General features: G+C 35.4%; 2 protein-coding genes across 3 annotated transcripts; both read right to left on the bottom strand.

The window, feature by feature from the left end:
- Nucleotides 1-4,085: 4,085 nt before the first annotated feature.
- Nucleotides 4,086-6,904, bottom strand: LOC111025007 (uncharacterized). Its single transcript, XM_022302852.2, has 2 exons — nucleotides 6,586-6,904; nucleotides 4,086-4,419 (listed from the first exon to the last, which is right to left on the bottom strand). The coding sequence occupies exon 1, from the start codon at nucleotides 6,765-6,767 to the stop codon at nucleotides 6,621-6,623; it is 147 nt and encodes a 48-aa protein (XP_022158544.1). The 5' UTR covers nucleotides 6,768-6,904; the 3' UTR covers nucleotides 4,086-4,419; nucleotides 6,586-6,620.
- A 1,321-nt stretch (nucleotides 6,905-8,225) lies between these two features.
- On the bottom strand, nucleotides 8,226-18,625 carry LOC111025012 (Pentatricopeptide repeat (PPR) superfamily protein). 2 transcript variants are annotated; one of them, XM_022302862.2, is made up of 6 exons: nucleotides 18,414-18,625; nucleotides 15,534-17,705; nucleotides 13,869-13,942; nucleotides 10,266-10,380; nucleotides 9,207-10,110; nucleotides 8,226-8,438 (listed from the first exon to the last, which is right to left on the bottom strand). In XM_022302862.2, exon 2 carries the CDS (start codon nucleotides 17,574-17,576, stop codon nucleotides 15,900-15,902), a length of 1,677 nt encoding a protein of 558 aa, XP_022158554.1. In that variant the 5' UTR covers nucleotides 17,577-17,705; nucleotides 18,414-18,625; the 3' UTR covers nucleotides 8,226-8,438; nucleotides 9,207-10,110; nucleotides 10,266-10,380; nucleotides 13,869-13,942; nucleotides 15,534-15,899. The 2 variants fall into 2 exon arrangements, with proteins under 2 accessions (XP_022158554.1, XP_022158553.1); XM_022302861.2 differs by having other exon boundaries at nucleotides 15,534-18,057; nucleotides 18,414-18,572.
- Nucleotides 18,626-18,890: the final 265 nt, after the last annotated feature.

Here is an 18,890-nt window from a genome sequence, read left to right as displayed (position 1 = left end):
ATGCCAAAATCACTTTTATCTCAAAATCCACTTTAAGTAAGGGTGTGTTTGGGAGTTATGGTGGAATGTGGTGATTTTGAAAAAAAAAAAAAGATTTAAAAATAATTGATTTTCTAAAATCACCATCCAAGTTATACCTTAAAATTTAATTTTAAATGATTTTATGTTTTCCTAAAATCAATTCTTTAATTTGCCAAATATGATCAATGAAAATAGAAGTTATTTTGGTAATGGCAAGTGTGATTTCGACAATGGCAAACGTGATTTTGACAATGGCTAAAACGATTTACTCACAAACACACCCTAAGTTTCGGTTAATCACTTAGAAGGTGAATCTCTAATGATTTTTTATTAAAAAAAATGAATAGAATAATAAATTTTAAAATGATTATTGTTTCAATTTTCAAATTTGTCTTTCTATTCACCCTATTTTCACCTTAAATTTGATTTTTTTCCATTTTTTTAAAGATTTTTGTCTCTCTAACTTTATTTATATTTTATTTTGTTTATTCTTTTTAATTTTTTCTCCAAAATTTTTAGTTCACATCTCTTTTCTCAGTTTATTTCTCTATCTATAATTTTTTTCTCTCCAACTTTTTTCTCTAAAAAATTTGTGAAAATTTTAAATATTTATAATTCAAAATCATTTTTAATGATATAAAAATCACTTGTAACCAAACATTAAAATAATTATATACAAATAACTTTCAAAAAATCAAATATCATCCAAATTTTATTTTATTTTTTTACTAAAACCACTCATTTTAAAATCATCTTCAAATAAACCCTAGTTGTAACTGGAATCGGAAGGAGTCTAACTAGTAATGGGATTAAAATTGAGCCTATTTTAATGTTACTAACTTTGTGTGATGTGTAATTTGTATTAAACTTATATTTGCAACCTTGTTGAATATTCTCAAAATATATATTGGAAGAATGAATCTAGTATTTAATTCCTGTTTCAAAATCTGAACAAAATATTTTGTTTTCAACTTCTTATGGAGACCCAACAAAGAATCAACCGAATTGATTTGGTTTTATTCTCTATAAAACAAACAAACTCGGTTTTCTCATTTTTACAGAAATCAAACCGAATCATTTACACCGCTACCTATAAAAGTGGGTTGTTGGGTTGAATAGTCTTATTATTTTTTACCCACTTTTTTCAAAACCTATGTTGGTTTATGTTTTCTAATCTTTGCTGATATCAGTTTGGATACCGATTTACTTTCATTACCCCTTCACTCATTTTTTTTGTTTAGATTTCTCTCTTGTTTCATCCCTCTTTTTCCAGAATTTTTCCTCCCTCTACTTCCCTCTTCCCTCTCTCTTTTTCTAGATTTTTTTTCTCTCATTTTCCATTAATGCATTCTTTCTCTACTTTCTTTTCCTCATGGGTATTTTTCTCTCATTCTTCTCTATTTTTTTCTATCCAGGGAATAGAAGAGAGGAGATGAGAGATGAGAGAGAGTGATAGAAAAAGGGAAGAGACGAAGAGGAGAGATGAGAGTGAGAGAGAAGAAGAGGAGAGAGAACAACAGGAGAGAGGGAAGAGAGAAAGAGGAAGAGGAGAGAGGGAAGAGAGGAAGAGAGCAAGAGGAAGAGGAGAGTGAGCGAGAGTAAGGAAGAGGAAAGAGGGAAGAGAGGAGATAATGTCTTTTGCTGTTTTAGGGATTTTATTTTAATTTCGATTTTACCTATTTATATTTACTATAGTTATTTGTTTTTTTAATATAAAAGATTTAATTCCATAAATTATTATCATAATCCTTTAATTATTGTGGCCCCATGTTAATTTTCAACATACATCTCTTAATTCATTCATTCAAAACCTTAATTCACAGAAACATCTTTTAAAGTCTCAATAAATATATATCCGCACATTCAAAAAAATATATTCAAAATTACAATATATATCCACTTATTTAATATTGAGATCGATCCTTAAAAGAATATACTAGTAATTTGTATGATGGGTATCATTTAATTACGATTGTTTCATGCAAAAGTGAAAATTCTATACATTTCAATCATTTAACGTAATTATGATTTCTAAATAAATCATCTATGTACTAATCCAATTAATTTTCATTATTATTATTTTGTTCTTGATTTTTTCAACCATAAAAATTAATATTCCTCCCTCTTCCTCAAACCCTCTTTCTCAAATAGGGTTTCCTCCCCTCACACCACACCTACATGTATCTCTCTTCCCTCTCTCTTCCTCACACCTCCTCACTCCACACCCAATTTTTCTCTTTCTTCTACACACCCTTCACTATCTCTTCCTCACACCCCTCTGAAAAATCTTGAACTTTTTCTCTTCCTCTTCCTCACACCTCTCTCTCTAAAATCTGCCGATTACCAGTTGGATCTGATCAAGAGTGAGAGTAAGAGTAAGAGCGAGAGCGAGGTTTTGAGCGAGAACAAGAGCAGAGATTGTGAGCGAGATCAAGAGCTGACTAAGCTCAAAAGGATCTGATGGAGAACACGATGGAGACTAAAAACAATACATATGACCTAGTTGGAGAAAGAAAAAGATTCATTTCATCCTGATTTTTTCTCTATTCTTTATTCATCTCTGGTCTGCTGTAATTTGAGAAGAAATTGATTAAAAATATTTCTAACTTGCTATAATTGCTATAATTTTGGATCCTTAATTTCTTTCCACTCTCACCCCTTTTACAGATTTTTATTTATTTTTTATTTTTGTCATAATTACTTTAGAAAGAAATGAAATAAATTGAGAAATTGATTAAAGGAATTTTAAACTTATCAAATCTGAGAAAGAAATGGAGAGAGAAGAAGAGATATGGTCAAATTCAAATTTAAAATAATTAACAAATAATCTAGAGATTAAATATTTTTTTAATTAAAAATTTTAATATTGAAATAGAGAGAAACAGAATCTCAACCTCTCCCAATCTCCTTAATTGTAGTCCTTTGATATTCAAATTTAAAATTTAAGGAGAGAGAGACAGTTGAGCGAGAGAGAGGAGGAGAAATGTGATGTGAGCAAAATTAGAAAACATAAATTTTGAAAAAAATTGGTAAAAAAACAATAATGTCTTCAAAAGTCGGTAAAAGACGAGACAATAATCCCTCGGTAGAAGCCCAAAAACCCTATAAAAGTCTCCATAAAAAATAAAAGTAATAAAAAAAAAACATTAAACAAGCTATTGTTCATTTCTAACCAGATATTCCACCTATTATTTATTATTCCCTTTCAACAGATTATGGCCAGAACCAGAGTTAATTAAAATCATGTATTTTTCATAGAGGACACAAACAAAAGGCAGACTTCCAATCATACAATTATAAGTTTGTTGGAAATAGACACCTTATTCTACAAAATAATTGAATGGCTCATAATTATTAAACACTACGCAACTTCTTCTTCTTCTTTTTTTTTTTTTAATAATTGAGAATCGAAGCTTTACTCCCCTATACCCAGAGGCACCCGTGCCCACTCCAACGCTTGGACCCGAGAGACTTTAAGGATTTTTGGTATTAAGCTCACCAGAAAGTTCGAGGAAAGATTAAAAAGAAAAATACTATTTCAATTATGTTAAAATTGGCTATTGATAAGCATACCTGACATAATACTTCGTGAGCCCGCATCAATTTAGTGGATGAAATAAACTATCTAAGATAATGATATTTCTAATTTTTCCTCCAAATTCCTAAGTTGGCAAAAATTTGGACTTTTTTTAGTACAACATGTGAAATAGGGATTCGAATTCACGGCCTTTTGATCGGAAATAGGTGACTTAATCAGTTAGACTATGCTTAAGTTGACTACTTTTCTTCTTTTCAATAGCCTAATTCATCATCTAAAATTGTTTCCAACTTACTGAGTATTATGTCATGTAAACTTAATGATGTTCCTCAATCGAAATGGTATAATTGAAATTTCTTAAAAGATAAGACTAAATTAAAAAAATTTAAACAATAAAGCCTAAATTGAAAAGACACCCTAACATTCTCGACAAACTGAAAAAACATCCAAACATTTTTTGACTAACTAACAAAAACATGTTTTCAACTAAATTTTCATTCTAAAGAAAAAACTTTCAGCTTTCACATATATCAATGTAGGAACTTTTTTCCTCTTCTGCGATTTTGAAAACTATTTTCAACAATTAATTCGAACTAACATGTTAGTGATACATGAAGATAATTTCTCGTGGCTATTTTCTGAATCATGATAAAAAAAAAAAAAACAGAAAATTGATTTCAGGGCCATAGCATAGCATTCCAACTACATAAAACATGCAGACGACTCAAGAATATACAAAATTTACCAATTCAGGATGGAAGTTGAAGCAGTAGCCAGAGTCCAGTATAAGAACTTCTGTTCCTCAGCTTTTATAGTTTGTACTCATCAAAATATCTTTGCATCTGCCATTCTCCGATTACCTGCATATGAAAAAAACATATTCATTCTTCACCTATTGAGAGGGGGGAAACAGTAAAATAAAATTCCACCCTCGTACCATTGCTAATCATGTGAGTAGGATCTGGAAATTTATAATGTTTAGACCATACAATTATAGTTGTCTGTTTCTGCACTAATCAATCATATTACCTCTCAAGTCTACTACAAGTGAAATGAGATTTGTCATTGCTATTATTTTATGTGCTAGACTTTAATAGATATAAAGGCAGAGCACATCGTGACAATTACGTAAGTGCTTATCATCTTTGGCAGGCGTACAAACATAAATTTACAGATTCGAAAGTTGGGGAAGCTTTAGTCAGTCAACTCCTCCATGGCTACATATCTCGTTTATCAGGAACAATGACCCAACGCTCTATGGTCGTGTGTCATTTGTCCACTAGCTGGCTAAAGGTGAATAATTTCTAGCCAAGCCACCACCTCGAGGAAGTTTCATTGACCTCTTTGCCAGACAAGTAGGTTTCATTGCACTGGGATGAGCTCCCCGACCCTCACATATCTAGCTTGTAAGGAACAATGACCTAATCTATAGCTATAGGGATATGTGTCATCCGTTCATTAGCTTGTTAAAGGAGAATAACTATTTGAGGTACTCCAACCTCAAAATCTGTCTAAGCACCTAGAAATCCACCAACTTGAGGATGTTTCAATGACCTTTTTGCTGGGGCATGTAGCTACATCAAGATGAACTTTCTCACTTTAGCTCTACAAGTATGCTTGTTCTACGTTGCTCTAAGCTAGGCATTCTCATCTTGCCTTGCTAGGCATGTGTGTGTCACAATCTACTTATGTGACCTGACCAATTAGTGTCACACAGGCGTATAATTATTTTAAAATTCCACCCATAACATGGACTAATAGCTACAATTACATGTAAATTTGCACTTTGAGAGCTTCACTAAGAGGATAAGATCTATACAAAATAGATTAGAACCAGCCATCTTTTTCTAGATTCACTACAGATATTAATCACCGAGTTGGCAGAGTCGTCTGATATATTAAAGACAATTAGAGTGTTAGAAATCTAAAGAATATCTTGACTGGCTCCTACTTACAGACTAGGATGCCCCATAAAACCATATATCCCAAAGGCCAAACAAATAATCTTCTGGCTAATTTTCACTTATCATAAAACAGTAGGAAATATCTGATATTGACAAATAGTTAACGTATCGATCAATTCAAGTGAGGTAAACTCCGAAAAGTAGGAGAATATTCAATTGAAAATTACCTCGAAAGTAAAGTAGGGAACTGATAATAGATTGCAGAGTGAAAGAGTAGAAAACGTGAGAGAGCATAAACAACTCCACAGTAACTGAATAATACCCATCTCATCTCATTGATGAAGAAAATCAGATTTAGTATATGGGAGTTCAACAGTGAAATGAAGACTCTGAAGTTAAAACCATATTTTCACCATTTAAACCTTCTCCGGATGAAAATGGCATAATTCAAATGATCAATGATCAAATTACACTAAAAAAGAACTGATTTTGAAGTTTTTTTTTGGACACTGAGTTAGACTCAAGTTAGTATCAGTCCGTAAGAGACTCGGTTTAACAGGGATCTGTAGAGTATCAATCACATCCATAATGATGAACTACTGAAAAATACAGCCACAAAAACTTTGCATATTAGCACTCCAAACTTTTCCAAAAATGTGCAAAATTATTAAAAAAAAAAAAAAAAAAAAAAACTGGATCTGAAATTGGAAACCCTACCCTATGTTTTCCATTTAAGCTTGCTAGCAAGAAGTTGAAAGAATACCACTCACGTCTCATATTGCAATTGCAACCTTTTCAATTTCTTGAATAACACAAGATTCTGTACAATAATTGTTCCGCAATGGCATTCCTAATCACAGTCCATCACGAGGATCCAGAGAATAGCCCTAATATTATCGAGCAATTGAAGAGCATAATTTGCACAAGTCCGAGATAGGAAAATCACAAGGCAGTTCCGATGGACAAGAATCAGCTCAGGAACAGAATCACCAGACAACACAAACAATTAAGAAAAGAAGAGGAAGGCGAAACCAACATTCAATCTCCAAAAGTCAAAGCAACTAATAATTGACACGGAGAAAGCCAAAATGGAAAACAATCAGAAAAATCCGATTTACAAACCAGAGCGTTCCGAATCGATGAAGCCGAAGCTGCGGTCAGCCAATATGGAAAGGGCCAATATCGCCAGTTCTGATAGAGCCGGCGACCTCGTCGGCGAAGGCCAAGCAAGAAGAAATCCAGCCGCTCAAAGCTATCCAAACCATCTCGGCCATCCAAAACGCCATATGCCACGGCATTGCCATGGCCCTCCGCCGTGCGTTCCAGAATAGAAAAACGTGACTTCGTAGTTTCAGAGACAAACCATTGGAGGAATTGAGTCAGAGTTGGAGGCAGCCATTGCAGACGGAGGGAAGCTGAAAGTGAAGACGAGAGATGTGCCACGATTCTTTTTTTCTTTTTCTTTTTTTCTGGTAAATTACAATAAAACCATTTAAGCAAACAATATATTAAACTAATTATTTTTCTACTTGTTTTTCTATGCAGACTTAACTTTATTTTATTTTATTTTTGTAAAAAAAAAAGTTAGAGTATTAAATTTTCGTTCATATATCGATATTTTTATCGACATATCTATGTGACTACAAATTTAACATTGATATGAGGCCGTGAATTGACATTTTCATAATACTATACAAAAAAATTGACAAAATATGAAGAGCATTGACAAAATATCAACATATTATTAATTAATCATTTTAAACTTATTTATAAATAGTGAAATATTTGTTTGTTGATTTAAATATTTATCACAAATATTTTATTTTTATAATATTTTTAGAAATATACATCGATATCGATATTTTATCAATATTTCCATTGACATTTCCATGAAATTAAGACATCGACATTTCTGTTGATGTAGAATTATGTCGAGCTACCGAAGGTTAGCCATGTGACAATAGAGACGAGTTAACAATATGCAACCTGAAGTAAGAAGGACCTGAAAAAGAAACAAACACTCTAACGTTCAAATCAATATGGCGCGAGCTTGAGTGAATGGCAGTGTGGCAGAATATCCCTTTTATAGGTAGTGGGGGGAGACAAGGTCATTGGAATTGCTCTGATCGGTGGTTATGAGCTGTTGGGCTCTAGGTCGATTATCGGGCTTGAGGTCGGAGTCCTTACGTTGGTTGAAGAGAACTTGGGTATTTCTCTGGTTGAGTTCTAGCTGGTAGCTCGGTCCCAAATGTAGGTTGGTTGCTACGTTGGTTTAGTTGGACGGATCCGACGACATCGAGCTAACTTGATTAGTCCACATATCATGTTGTATTCATCGCAACATCTACACTGAGATATATACCATACCAATTATCCTCGCTTTGGCAGGCTTAAAATTTGTTAATTTTGATTTTTCATACATTAATTTTATTCAAATTCAGGCTCGGACAAATTTTTTTTTATTGTTTATTTCGAATTTTTATAACAATAGTACAAATAATTTAAAACTATATTAAAGCATTAATAGAGTAGATTGGTGAATTGTAATATGGAAAAAATTTACACTATATTCAAAGGATCACCATTTTTAACAACTTAATGTAATTAAATTCATGTAAAATTTTTATTTAATTAAAAATAATATATTACATTGATTTGTACATGATAATAAACTAGTCAAAAATAGTTTCCCCATTGGAGGCAAATAATGTAGATAATCGGCAAATAACAATAATAATAATTAAAAAAATCATGTAAATTACCCCCATCATACGCTCCACCAAGATCGGCTACTCTTGTCGCCATCACCATTGTCGGATTCGAGTGCGGACGAGCGAGAGCAAGATATCCGAGCGATTTAGGCAAGAGCGAGAGGGAGCGAGAACGAGAGCGAGGACGACGAGAGCTAGAGCGAGAGAGCGAGAGCAAGAAAGAGATCAAGAGAGATTTGGGCCAAAACGAGAGCAAGATAGCATCTGGACAAAAATAGATATGAGATTTGAGATAGATCTGATAGATTTGGACAAAAATATATGTGAGATAGATCTGTGTATTTGATTTTTTTTTTTTTTTAATTTTAAGGTTCAGCAAGAGAGACGCAGCAGCAAGGAAAGAAAAAAAAAAGCGAGAGGTTTTTCTTTGGGTTGTTTGAATTCTGATGTCCAACGATGGAGTCACAAAAAGGAGGAGAAAAAAATCAAGAGGGAGAAGGAAAGGGGAAGAATATCAAAAAATTTGTATTCCACGAGAAGAATAAGTGATTTGAGAAAGGAGGGATATTTTGAAGAATGATAAATACATATCATCAAATGTGTAGCAATCTTGTATTTTGAAAAAGACGATTAAAAAACATAAAAGATTGGAAGGACGCCTATTCCGTCCAAAACGTTCATTACAACTTTTTCTTGTATAAATATTATTATTATTATTTGTAACTAACTTTTGAAATTAATTTTTTAAATATTTTTTAATAGATAGATTGTAAGCTAAATCAACAATGTGCATCTCATGTGGTCAATTTAACTTAATATTTAAGATACCATTGTTGTCTAACATATGCTAGAAGACTCGAGATAAAGAGTGTAAGTGTTGATGTGTATTTCAAGGCAGGTGCCACATGTAATCTAAGACTTAGAATAAACCTCCAGTAGAAACTAACACTAACACTGACACTGATGTGGAGCTCGGTCAAATGCTCTTTAATACTTAAATTAAAACTTTGGTGTGGAAAAAATATTGTGTACCTTGTATGAGGATATCAGGTTGCCTTTCATAGGGCGAGGGATGTAGTGATGGTGGGGAATGTGAGGTCTTGACACTTCGTATGTCATACATGTCCTTGCAAGAGTGGCGTGACGACATAAAGAACGATTCCTCGACACCTGATTACTCCCTCGTAGAAAGATTGCTCCCTCGCAGAAAGTTAGTGCTAGACGATCGTAGTACTCAAGCTCATCTGTGCTCCCATCCTCCTCATTTTGAGGGATCCAAGTTTGTACCTGGGTCCACGTTCTAGATGGGAGTGGTCCACGTGGTTTCTACCCCCAAACAGTAAGCCTTTTGACTAACTAGTAACTCATGGTTGATAACTAAGTAGATAAAACATTTCTTACTGTTCTTAAAGTTTTAGGTTCAATCCCTCGTTTACACATTTATTGAACTTAAAGGAAAAAAAAAACAATTCAACGAGGCCTATGAATATTTTTTTAGGATTTTGATTACATGAAAACAACAAGAAACTAAATTGCAATATCAAAGAAAAATTACAAGATAACAATAGCATTGTCCTTTGGTTGGGGGCTGTTGCAGTGAGTAAGGACCTAGGACCTTCTGATATCACCTACTACAAGGCTTTCCCGAGAATTAAAAAATATATATATATATATAACAATAGCCTTCCCGCAATCCGTAGTTCACTCACTATGGGCTGAATTCCCGAAACAATACTCATCCTTGGAGCTCTTTAACTCCCTTTATTTTCTCAAAAGGAAATGAGTAAAAAATAAACTCCCGTGATTTATAACAACTCACCCTAACAAACTACCAACTAATTATACCATTATGTCACTACTAATATCCTATTAACATTCCCAATATATTCCCAGAGATACGGTAACGTCATTCTTCTCTAATAAAGTAGTTCCATAACTGCAAAGAGAAATTATATTATATGAGCATCCAATGGAAAACAAAAGGCCAGTTTGAAATAGTTGAACTGTTAAGAAAAATTAATTACCCTATTTTTCCTACAGTTAAAATGAACATTCTCTCAAACTTTTAAAGAGATATAAAATGTCACAAACCTTTCAAATGCTAAGGATTAAAGACTTTTGAAGATGGTGTCTGCTTCCCTCATGGATACATTACATTGAATGTCCTTTGGTAAGACTAATGGCTCAAGAGGTTATATTGTTCATTCTGCCAATAAAGTAGTGGTATTGTTGATTAATTGCCAGCAGAGACATGATAAAGATAAAGAATGCATCAGGGAGAAAATGGTAAAAAACAAGTCTAATTCTTCACTTTTCAAATGTATAACACATAAAAAATTTCAATTGCAAGCCGGATAAGAGAGACATTTCTCTTGCAACATAAAAAGGCAAAATAGTGAAGAAGGAAAGAGAGCGTAGGAGGAATAAATTTGGAGCAAATCAACAAAATGAGAGGAGAAATCATCATTCTAGTTTAAGGGTGAGTTTTAGATGATATTTGACAGAGTACTTCTAAGCAAAAGCACTTCTTCTACGAGCACTTTGGAAGAAGTGTTCTTTCTAAAATCACTTTATTTTTTTTTTTGGATAAAGAGAGAAACACAAAAACAGCCTATGGGACAGGGGACGAGAAGACCCCCTCCAAAAAGGAACTAACGAATCAACGCTCTCCAATCTTGAAGGATCATGGAGAGGTTGTAGTTACAAAAGAATTTCGTATTCATATGGCACCACCAAGAGGCTGTAATATGTAGACTATTACAAAAAGAATCAAAAGACTTGGACTTATCATCAAAAGAGCGAATATTCCTTCCCATCCATAGGTTCCAAAGAAGCGCTCGAAAAGCACACTTCCACAAAAAATATGCCTTTCCTTTGAGATGCCCACCAGCAAAGCTTTCCATCATCCAATCCTCGACCTTTCTCGGCATACAACCAACAAACCCGAAAATCTCAAACAGAATCTGCCAATCTTTAGAAGCAAACGTACAATGTAGAAACAAGTGATCTAAAGATTCTGCTTCCCTTAGACAAAGGCAACACACGGACTGGGAAATAGACCAATTTGGGCATTTCTTCTGAAGTCTCTCGGAAGTGTTTAGAGCTCGGTAAGCTAAAGACCAAAGAAAAACCTTCACCTTCTTCGGAATAGAGTCTTTCCAAATAAAATTGATTAGGGGGGCTTGTAGCTTTGGGGAGTCGGTGTCCATTTGCTTCAACAAAGCTGATTTCGTTGTGAACTAACCATCCCCCTCAGGGTGCCAGACCATCTTATCTGGTTCTCTGCCAAGGACAAAAGAGTCCAGCCTCTGTACTAACTTCACCCAACTCTCCATTTCTCAATCAAAAAGACCCCTTCTCAACGCTAGGTCCCAGGTCTGGTTCTCCTCATTCCAACAATCTTTGACATAAGCATTCTGTTTTAAGGAAAGAGCAAACATATCCGGGAATTCATCCAGAAGAGGCAAATTTCCAGCCCATTTGTCCATCCAAAAACTTAACCGGTCACCTTGATTTGCTTTGAACACAACCATTTCTTGAAAAGCAGAGAGATTTTTGGCTATATCGAACCAAGGTCTACCTTTTGCCTTTCCTTTGGGAGCTTTTGTCAACCACCCATATTTGTCGACTCCATAAATACTAGCAATCACTCTCCTCCAGAGAGCATTTTCCTCCCGAGTAAAATGCCACAACCACTTCATAAGCAGGGCATTGTTTTTTGGGGGGAAAGCCCCAATGCCTAAGCCCCCAAGCTTCATCGGAAGGGAAGAAATATCCCACTTCACTAAGTTCTTACACCCGTGAGAGGTAGCTCCACTCCAAAATAAGTCCCTCACAATTTTATTCATCTCCTTCGTAATGCTCACCGGTGCCCTTAAAAGAGAAAAATAGAAAATAGGAAGACTATTCAAAATAGATTGGGCCAAGTCAGTCTTACCCCTTTGGACAAGAGTAATTTTCTCCATTTCTCTAAATTGAATTTGAACTTCTCCACCAGATGTCTCCAAAACACAATCACTCTATGGTTCCCTCCAAGAGGAAGACCCAAATAACGAAACGACATTCGCTCAACCCGACACCCAATTTTGTCTACCTTGGAAGTGGCTTCATTTTCCCCAATATTGATGCCTATCAGAGAAGTCTTGGCCAAGTTTATACGGAGACCCGAGCCTTTAATGAACAAGGAGATAAGAGCCCACCACCTATCCAGATTACCTTTGTATGCCGGGCAAAAGATAATTGTATCATCAGCGTACCGTAGGTGTGACACCACAATCCTTTCTCGACCTACAGCAAAACCCTGAATGATTCTCCTCTCACAACAAAAATTAACAAGCCGACTGAAGGAGTCTCCAATCAAGGTGAAGAGGAAAGGGGATAAGGGGTCCCCTTGTCTCAAACCACGAGTAGCAAAAATTTTCCCCCTAGGCCTCCCATTGATGAAAACAGAGAAATTTGCTGAGGAAACACACCCTTTAATCCACATCCTCCATCTCTTACCAAAACCCTTCTGCAACAACACAACATCTAGAAAGCACCAATCAACCATGTCGTAGGCTTTTTCATAGTCAATTTTAATTAAATAACCCCTCTTCTTCATACTTACAAAGTCCCCAACTGCCTCGGCCGCAATAAGCATAGCATCTAAAATTTGTCTTCCTTCCACAAAAGCAACTTTAGCATCATCAATAATGACCCGAAGAACCCTCTTTAGCCTTTCCGCCAGCACCTTAGCACTAATCTTGTAGAGAGACGTTACTAAACTGATGGGTCTGAAATCTTTGACTTTGTGAGTTTATGAGTTTCTAAAATCTTTGACTTTCTAAAATCACTTTATTGAAATATGGGTCTGAAATCTTTGACTTTCTAAAATCACTTTATGAGTTTCTAGAGATTTCAAAATCACTTTAGATTATCAAATCAAACCCTATAAAACTTTTGAAATGTACTTTTGACGGACTAAAAGAACTTTTTATCCTTTCAAGAATCATCCTAAACGTCTAAGGAAAAAAAAACAAGGAGATGAGATATTAAAGTATGTGCCTATCAATTGAGCGGTCTAACTGGTAAAGCATTAGTAATCCCCCATCCTATGATTGCAAGTTCGAGTCAAATGTAATATTCTAAAAAGACAGAAAGTTATTTCAGCGATACACCGTCTACTGAAATAAAAGTTTAATATTGTAGTCATTGGAAATACATAAGAGTATATTGACTGAGGCATGCAGTGTTGAGCTACAAAGCATGCATTTATTTGAAGTTATGTGCCGCACATTACGTATCACAGAAGAAACTCTATATGCAATAAAACTTCAACAATTCAACAGCAAAGAGAAAAAGGAGCAAAATATTATTATCTTCTATGTTGTCCCTTGGGGATGCCCTAGAAATGGGAGGTACTGCTGATTTATAAAAAAAAAAAGAAAAAAATAATCCCAGAAACCAGTTGATGAGTACTAATCAGCACCTTGATCCTTTTGGATAAAATAGATTTCACTCCCTTCTTTTTTATCTCCTTGCAAAAAGACATGCAATAAATGGGGAGGTTGGTGGGAGTAGTGTGCCCTCATTTGGAGAGAGTAAATCCTCCCAAAAAGGAGAAAGAACAAAGGGTTGCCATCAAAGGGAAGCTCCAAAAAAAGAAAAGGCAAATTTAGATCACAAATGCCACTAGAAGGGAAAAAAAAAACAGACCTGTAACAGAGGGCAGGAAATTAACTTAGTTGTCCCTTCCCTACTTGCCATAAAATGCCTGTGATGTAATATAGCTGCAAATACAAATGTAGTGGATATGAATAACAGGAAACTTGCTGCTAAAAGGAAGCAGTAATAAGAAGATACAAATAAACAGTCCACCAGATGAGAACAACCCAAATATGATTTCAACAGACTTCTAATGTGATCCTATATCTAACAAATAAAGAAAAAAACACTTAATAGGCTCATTGAACTTAACTTCTCCATCTCTCTCTTGATTTCATGGTTTAAATATCGAAATATAAGAAAGAGCCAATCACAAATCATCTCTAAAACCAAGAAAATCACAAACTTTCTATTAAAAAGATAATCAATAACGTTTGTACGGTTCCAAGCCATTAAATTGGTTTACTGCCATCAACTCGAATATTTGCAGCCGCTGTCCTTGGAGTGGTATTTCTAGACATTGGAATTCAGTCAATTCTTTGGTACATTTTAAAGTAGGCAATGGTCAAAGTGTATCATTCTGGCATTCTACTTGGGTTGATAAAGAGCCTTTGAAGTCTGTTTTTCCTAGAATTTTTATACTTTCTATCAATCCTAATGGTGTGGTATCAAGCTTTTGGGATTCAAATACTAGTTCATGGAATTAAGTGTTGCGAAAAGCTTTGAAAGAGGAAGAAGTGGAGGAATTTTCTACATTATTATCAGCTCTAAATCTGCTGTCCATTTCAGATACAATAGATAGTAGATTTTGGAGTCTTGAACCTTCTGGTTTGTTTACAGTTGCTTCACTAAGAAGATTTGGTTCAAATGCATCGATGCCCAAGGAATTCTTTGCTGCTTTATGGAAACCAAGAGCCCAAAAAGGGTTAATGTGTTTTGCTAGATTCTCTCTCAAGGAAAGTTGAATACGGCTGATATTGTTCAGAAGAAATCTCCTTCTGCTGCCCTACTTCCCTCTTTTTGTTGCCTTTGTACAAAGAGTGGGGAGGATCATGACCATCTATTTTTTCATTGCTACTATGCCTCTAAGTGTTGGAATCTGTTATTCCATCAATTCAATGTGCATTGGTGTTTTGGTCTCAAGACCAGGGACAATGTTTATCAGCTTTTACATGGGCCTCAGTTTGGTTTTTATGGTTAAATGTTGTCAAAGCCTTATTATCAGAATTGTGGTTCGAGAGGAATTCAAGATTATTTGAAGAAAAACGAAGGCTTTACGACGAAAGTTTCTATTCAGCTAAGTTTAAAGCTTCACTTTGGTGTTCTCTTGTCGACTCTTTTACGCATCACTCTCCTTCTATGATTTATGCTAATTGGGGAGCTTTTATTAATTATGTGTAATTCTGTTATTTACATTTTTATTTTTCTTTTTTCACTCTTTCGGGAGTTTGTATCCTTGAACACTTGTATTATCTTTGAAATAAAGTTTGTATCCTTGAACACTTGTATTATCTTTTCACTATTTCAATGAAAAATTGTATCTTTGTTCAAAAAAAAAAAAATAACGTAACAAAAAAAAATATATTTTGTAAAAAAAATCTCTTTTATTTTTATATTTAAAAAATAATTGTTTACAGGAAAGAATGAAATAGTTGGGCAATATTTCAAACCAAAATGATAAAGGTGTCTTCCTTCTTGATCATCAATCTTAGTTACCCGTGATTGCAAAGATCTCAGAAACCACCTGAAATCCCTTTGTTACTAGTTCTTTTTGCAGACCGGAGAAAAGGGAAAAGAAACTGCATCCAAGCCGTAAAATTTCAAAAGCCAACCAGAACGCCGAGAAGATGTACACTTTAATTGTTATATGAAGTCTGAACTGATAACCCTCGTAACAATGAACTAGTCAGCTAACCATAAAGCAGATAAAGGATTTTCTCTTATATTCCTCCATCCAGATTGCAAGGCATTGATCGCTATCGAAGATCCATCATATGGCCGATAATCACAAGGATCATATTGCTGGACGAGCTAATTTGTACTTCTCAAGATTGCAATTCGAAATTGCTACCAGTTTCAGTCTCACACCATCATAAAACCGAAATCCATTGCTAAATCTTCATATAGTATATGACCAATCTTCTTCATTTTTGTATGCAGATCATGAAGTAAGAGATGAATTTTCTCAGATTGGCAATGAGAATTGTCGCCCACTACAAATACATGTACCGCATTTCCAACTTCTATCCAACTGCAACCAGGTTGCTTCTTCAATCCCTTGTCCTTCATTTTCAACCTCACTTTAGCAGCTTCTCTCCATTTTCCAGTTGAAGCGTATATGTTGGATAACAACAAAAAGGTTCCTGCATTCTCTGGTTCTGTTTCTAAAAGTTTTTCGGCTGTTAACTTACCTAAATCGGTATTGCCATGAACATTACATCCGGCAAGAAGAGCTGCCCAAACTGATGCTGATGGCTTGGCCTCAAGCTGCTTAATGAAATCAAATGCCTCCTGGAGTCTCCCTGCTCGACCATAAAGATCAACCAAGCATGTGTAATGATCTTCCCTTAGTTTTATGGATCCATCTCTTACAAGGCCTTCGAAGTATTTCAACCCCTCATCCACAAGTCCGGCATGACTACAAGCAGAAAGCAACGCGATATAGGTTACGTTATCAGCACGAAATCTCAATGCCTGCATTTCATTGAATAAACTAATTGCTTCGTGGCCACGACCATGATGAGCATAGGCTGCAATCATCCCATTCCAAGAAACCACATCTCTGTAGCTTATAGATCCGTCATCGAATATCTTGCGAGCCATATTCAACTCCCCACATTTTGAATACATGTTTAATAAAGCTGATACCACATCTGCAATTTCTTGATATACTGTCTTACTTATTATCTGGTGAATCTGCTGTCCCTCACAAAGACCAGCTAAGTTACTACAAGCACCCAACACACTGACAAAAGTTCCTTCATTTGGTTTCACATTTTCCGCTGTTTGCATTTCTGAAAAAATCTTCAATGCTTCTTCACTTTGCCCATCTTGTACATGTCCAGAAATCATTGCTGTCCAAGAGACAACATTTTTGTTGGGCATTTTGTGGAACAAATCCACTGCCCTCTCCAGTTTACCATTTTGAATGAACCCTGCAATCATAGTGTTCCATGAAGGCAAATCCCTCTCAGGCATTTTCTCAAACAATTCAAGAGCCTCGTCCAGCTGCATATTCTGCGCGTAACCAGTAATTATTGCATTCCAGGAAACCACATTCCGGTCAGGCATTCTATCAAACACCAACCGGGCTTCATCAATCCTCCCATTTTTCGACAAACCAGCCACCATCGCTGTCCAAGAAATCACATCCCTCTCTGGCATCTGATCAAAGAGCTCCCAGGCTTCATCTACCCTCCTGCATTGCATCAATGCTGTAATCATAGTATTCCAAGAAACCACATTCCTCTCTGGCATTCTCTCAAACAAATCAAAAGCCTGATCGACCCAACCCTGTCGCACATACCCTTCAATCATGGTGTTCCACGAAATGACATTCTTAACTGGCATGGCATCAAACAAGTTTCTAGCCTCCTTAATCCGACTCAATCTTACATATCCACTAACCAATGCCGTCCAAGTAACGACATTCTTCTTAGCATCAATTCTATCAAATAGCTTCCTAGCTTCCTCAATCATTCCACATTTGATATACCCTGTAATTACAGCAGTCCATGACACCACATCTCGATCAGGCATTTCCTCGAATACCCTGCGTGCCTCTCCAATTCTTCCTTCTTTTCCAAGCTTTGTGATCAGCCAGTTAGTACGGGCAACAGTTGAATTGGCACTATAGTCCCTATCAGTAGATGAGATCTTGCGCTCGACCTGATAGGTACAAAATTGAGACCAGAACCTAGAATTACGTAGACTCGACATGACTGCCACATATCTAACAAAGTTGAAAAGAACTCCAGTTGTATCTTTAGCATAAATTGCCCCAATCGGTATTCGATACAACAAGGACATTAATAGCCAATTGCCGGGGCAGCTCTTCGTTCATTACAAAAATGTTGAAAACTATCCACCCTCAACCAGATTTTTTTCAGGGGACAGTTCGTAAAAGAGCCATGCCTAAAGTCAGAATGCTACCTTCGGCCCTTGGACTCAAGAAATTGCCCCAATATGGAACAATCACAAAGTAAATCTTCAAAGGGGTTTGATATTAGATTGAAGTAAACTACATAAAAAGAAAAAAGGAAAAAAAAAAAATCATGCCCTTATCAGAATTCACCATATTCTTAAACTAGAGATGTTCCAGAGATATTAGAAATTCAGAGCTTGATCAATCAACTTCCCAAACCAAACACAATAATCTTGAGAAACCTACACACTCCTTAGTTGGTCAATTTACTCAAGGAGCTGCTTCTAGAGGCTACGAATAACATTTACTTGGATTCATCACGTCAGAAAACTATTAACTTGGATGCAGAAAATGCCAATTAATCTGTTGTACACTAATATCAAGAGAAGGGTCGGGCAGAAGCAGAACACAGAATGAGTAATTATATGGCTAGTAACGAAATCATCACTTACCCACAAGTTGGAGACTTGGAACAACTCAGAAATAAGGTTATCAGACAGAAACTTGAAGGGTGCACATCGGTTCGGTTTAAGAAATCGAACTGAAGTTTTTGGTTCTCTGCCGGAGATCAATCGACAGAGACGGAACGGCGGCGGCGGCGGCGGCGGCTGGGAGGGACTGAGGCGAAGGATGAACGGCGAGAATGTAGTAGACAAGCTGGGTTCGAGGATTTTTTGCTATATATATGGTTCGATTCGGTTTACAACAAAATTAAACCAAGCAGAAAATTTTGGGTTTTTAAAAATAAAGAATCGAGATGTCCAATATTTACAAAATTACGGACAAAGTTTTAAAATAATCTAATTTTAAAAATAAATTACCAAAATAATGTTAGTCTAAAAATAACTACAAAATAAATGTAATTTAAATAAATAAATTCAAATGTAAGTTAGGTTTTCAAAACTATTGACAAAAATAGGTTAGGTTAA

This window comes from Momordica charantia, assembly GCF_013281855.1.
Source record: "Momordica charantia cultivar OHB3-1 chromosome 5 unlocalized genomic scaffold, Mcharantia_2.0 BLBB01000005.1, whole genome shotgun sequence".
NCBI lineage: Eukaryota > Viridiplantae > Streptophyta > Magnoliopsida > Cucurbitales > Cucurbitaceae > Momordica > Momordica charantia.
The sequence above is the reverse complement of the archived record's forward strand: the minus strand, read 5'-3'. Positions and strand labels throughout refer to the sequence as shown.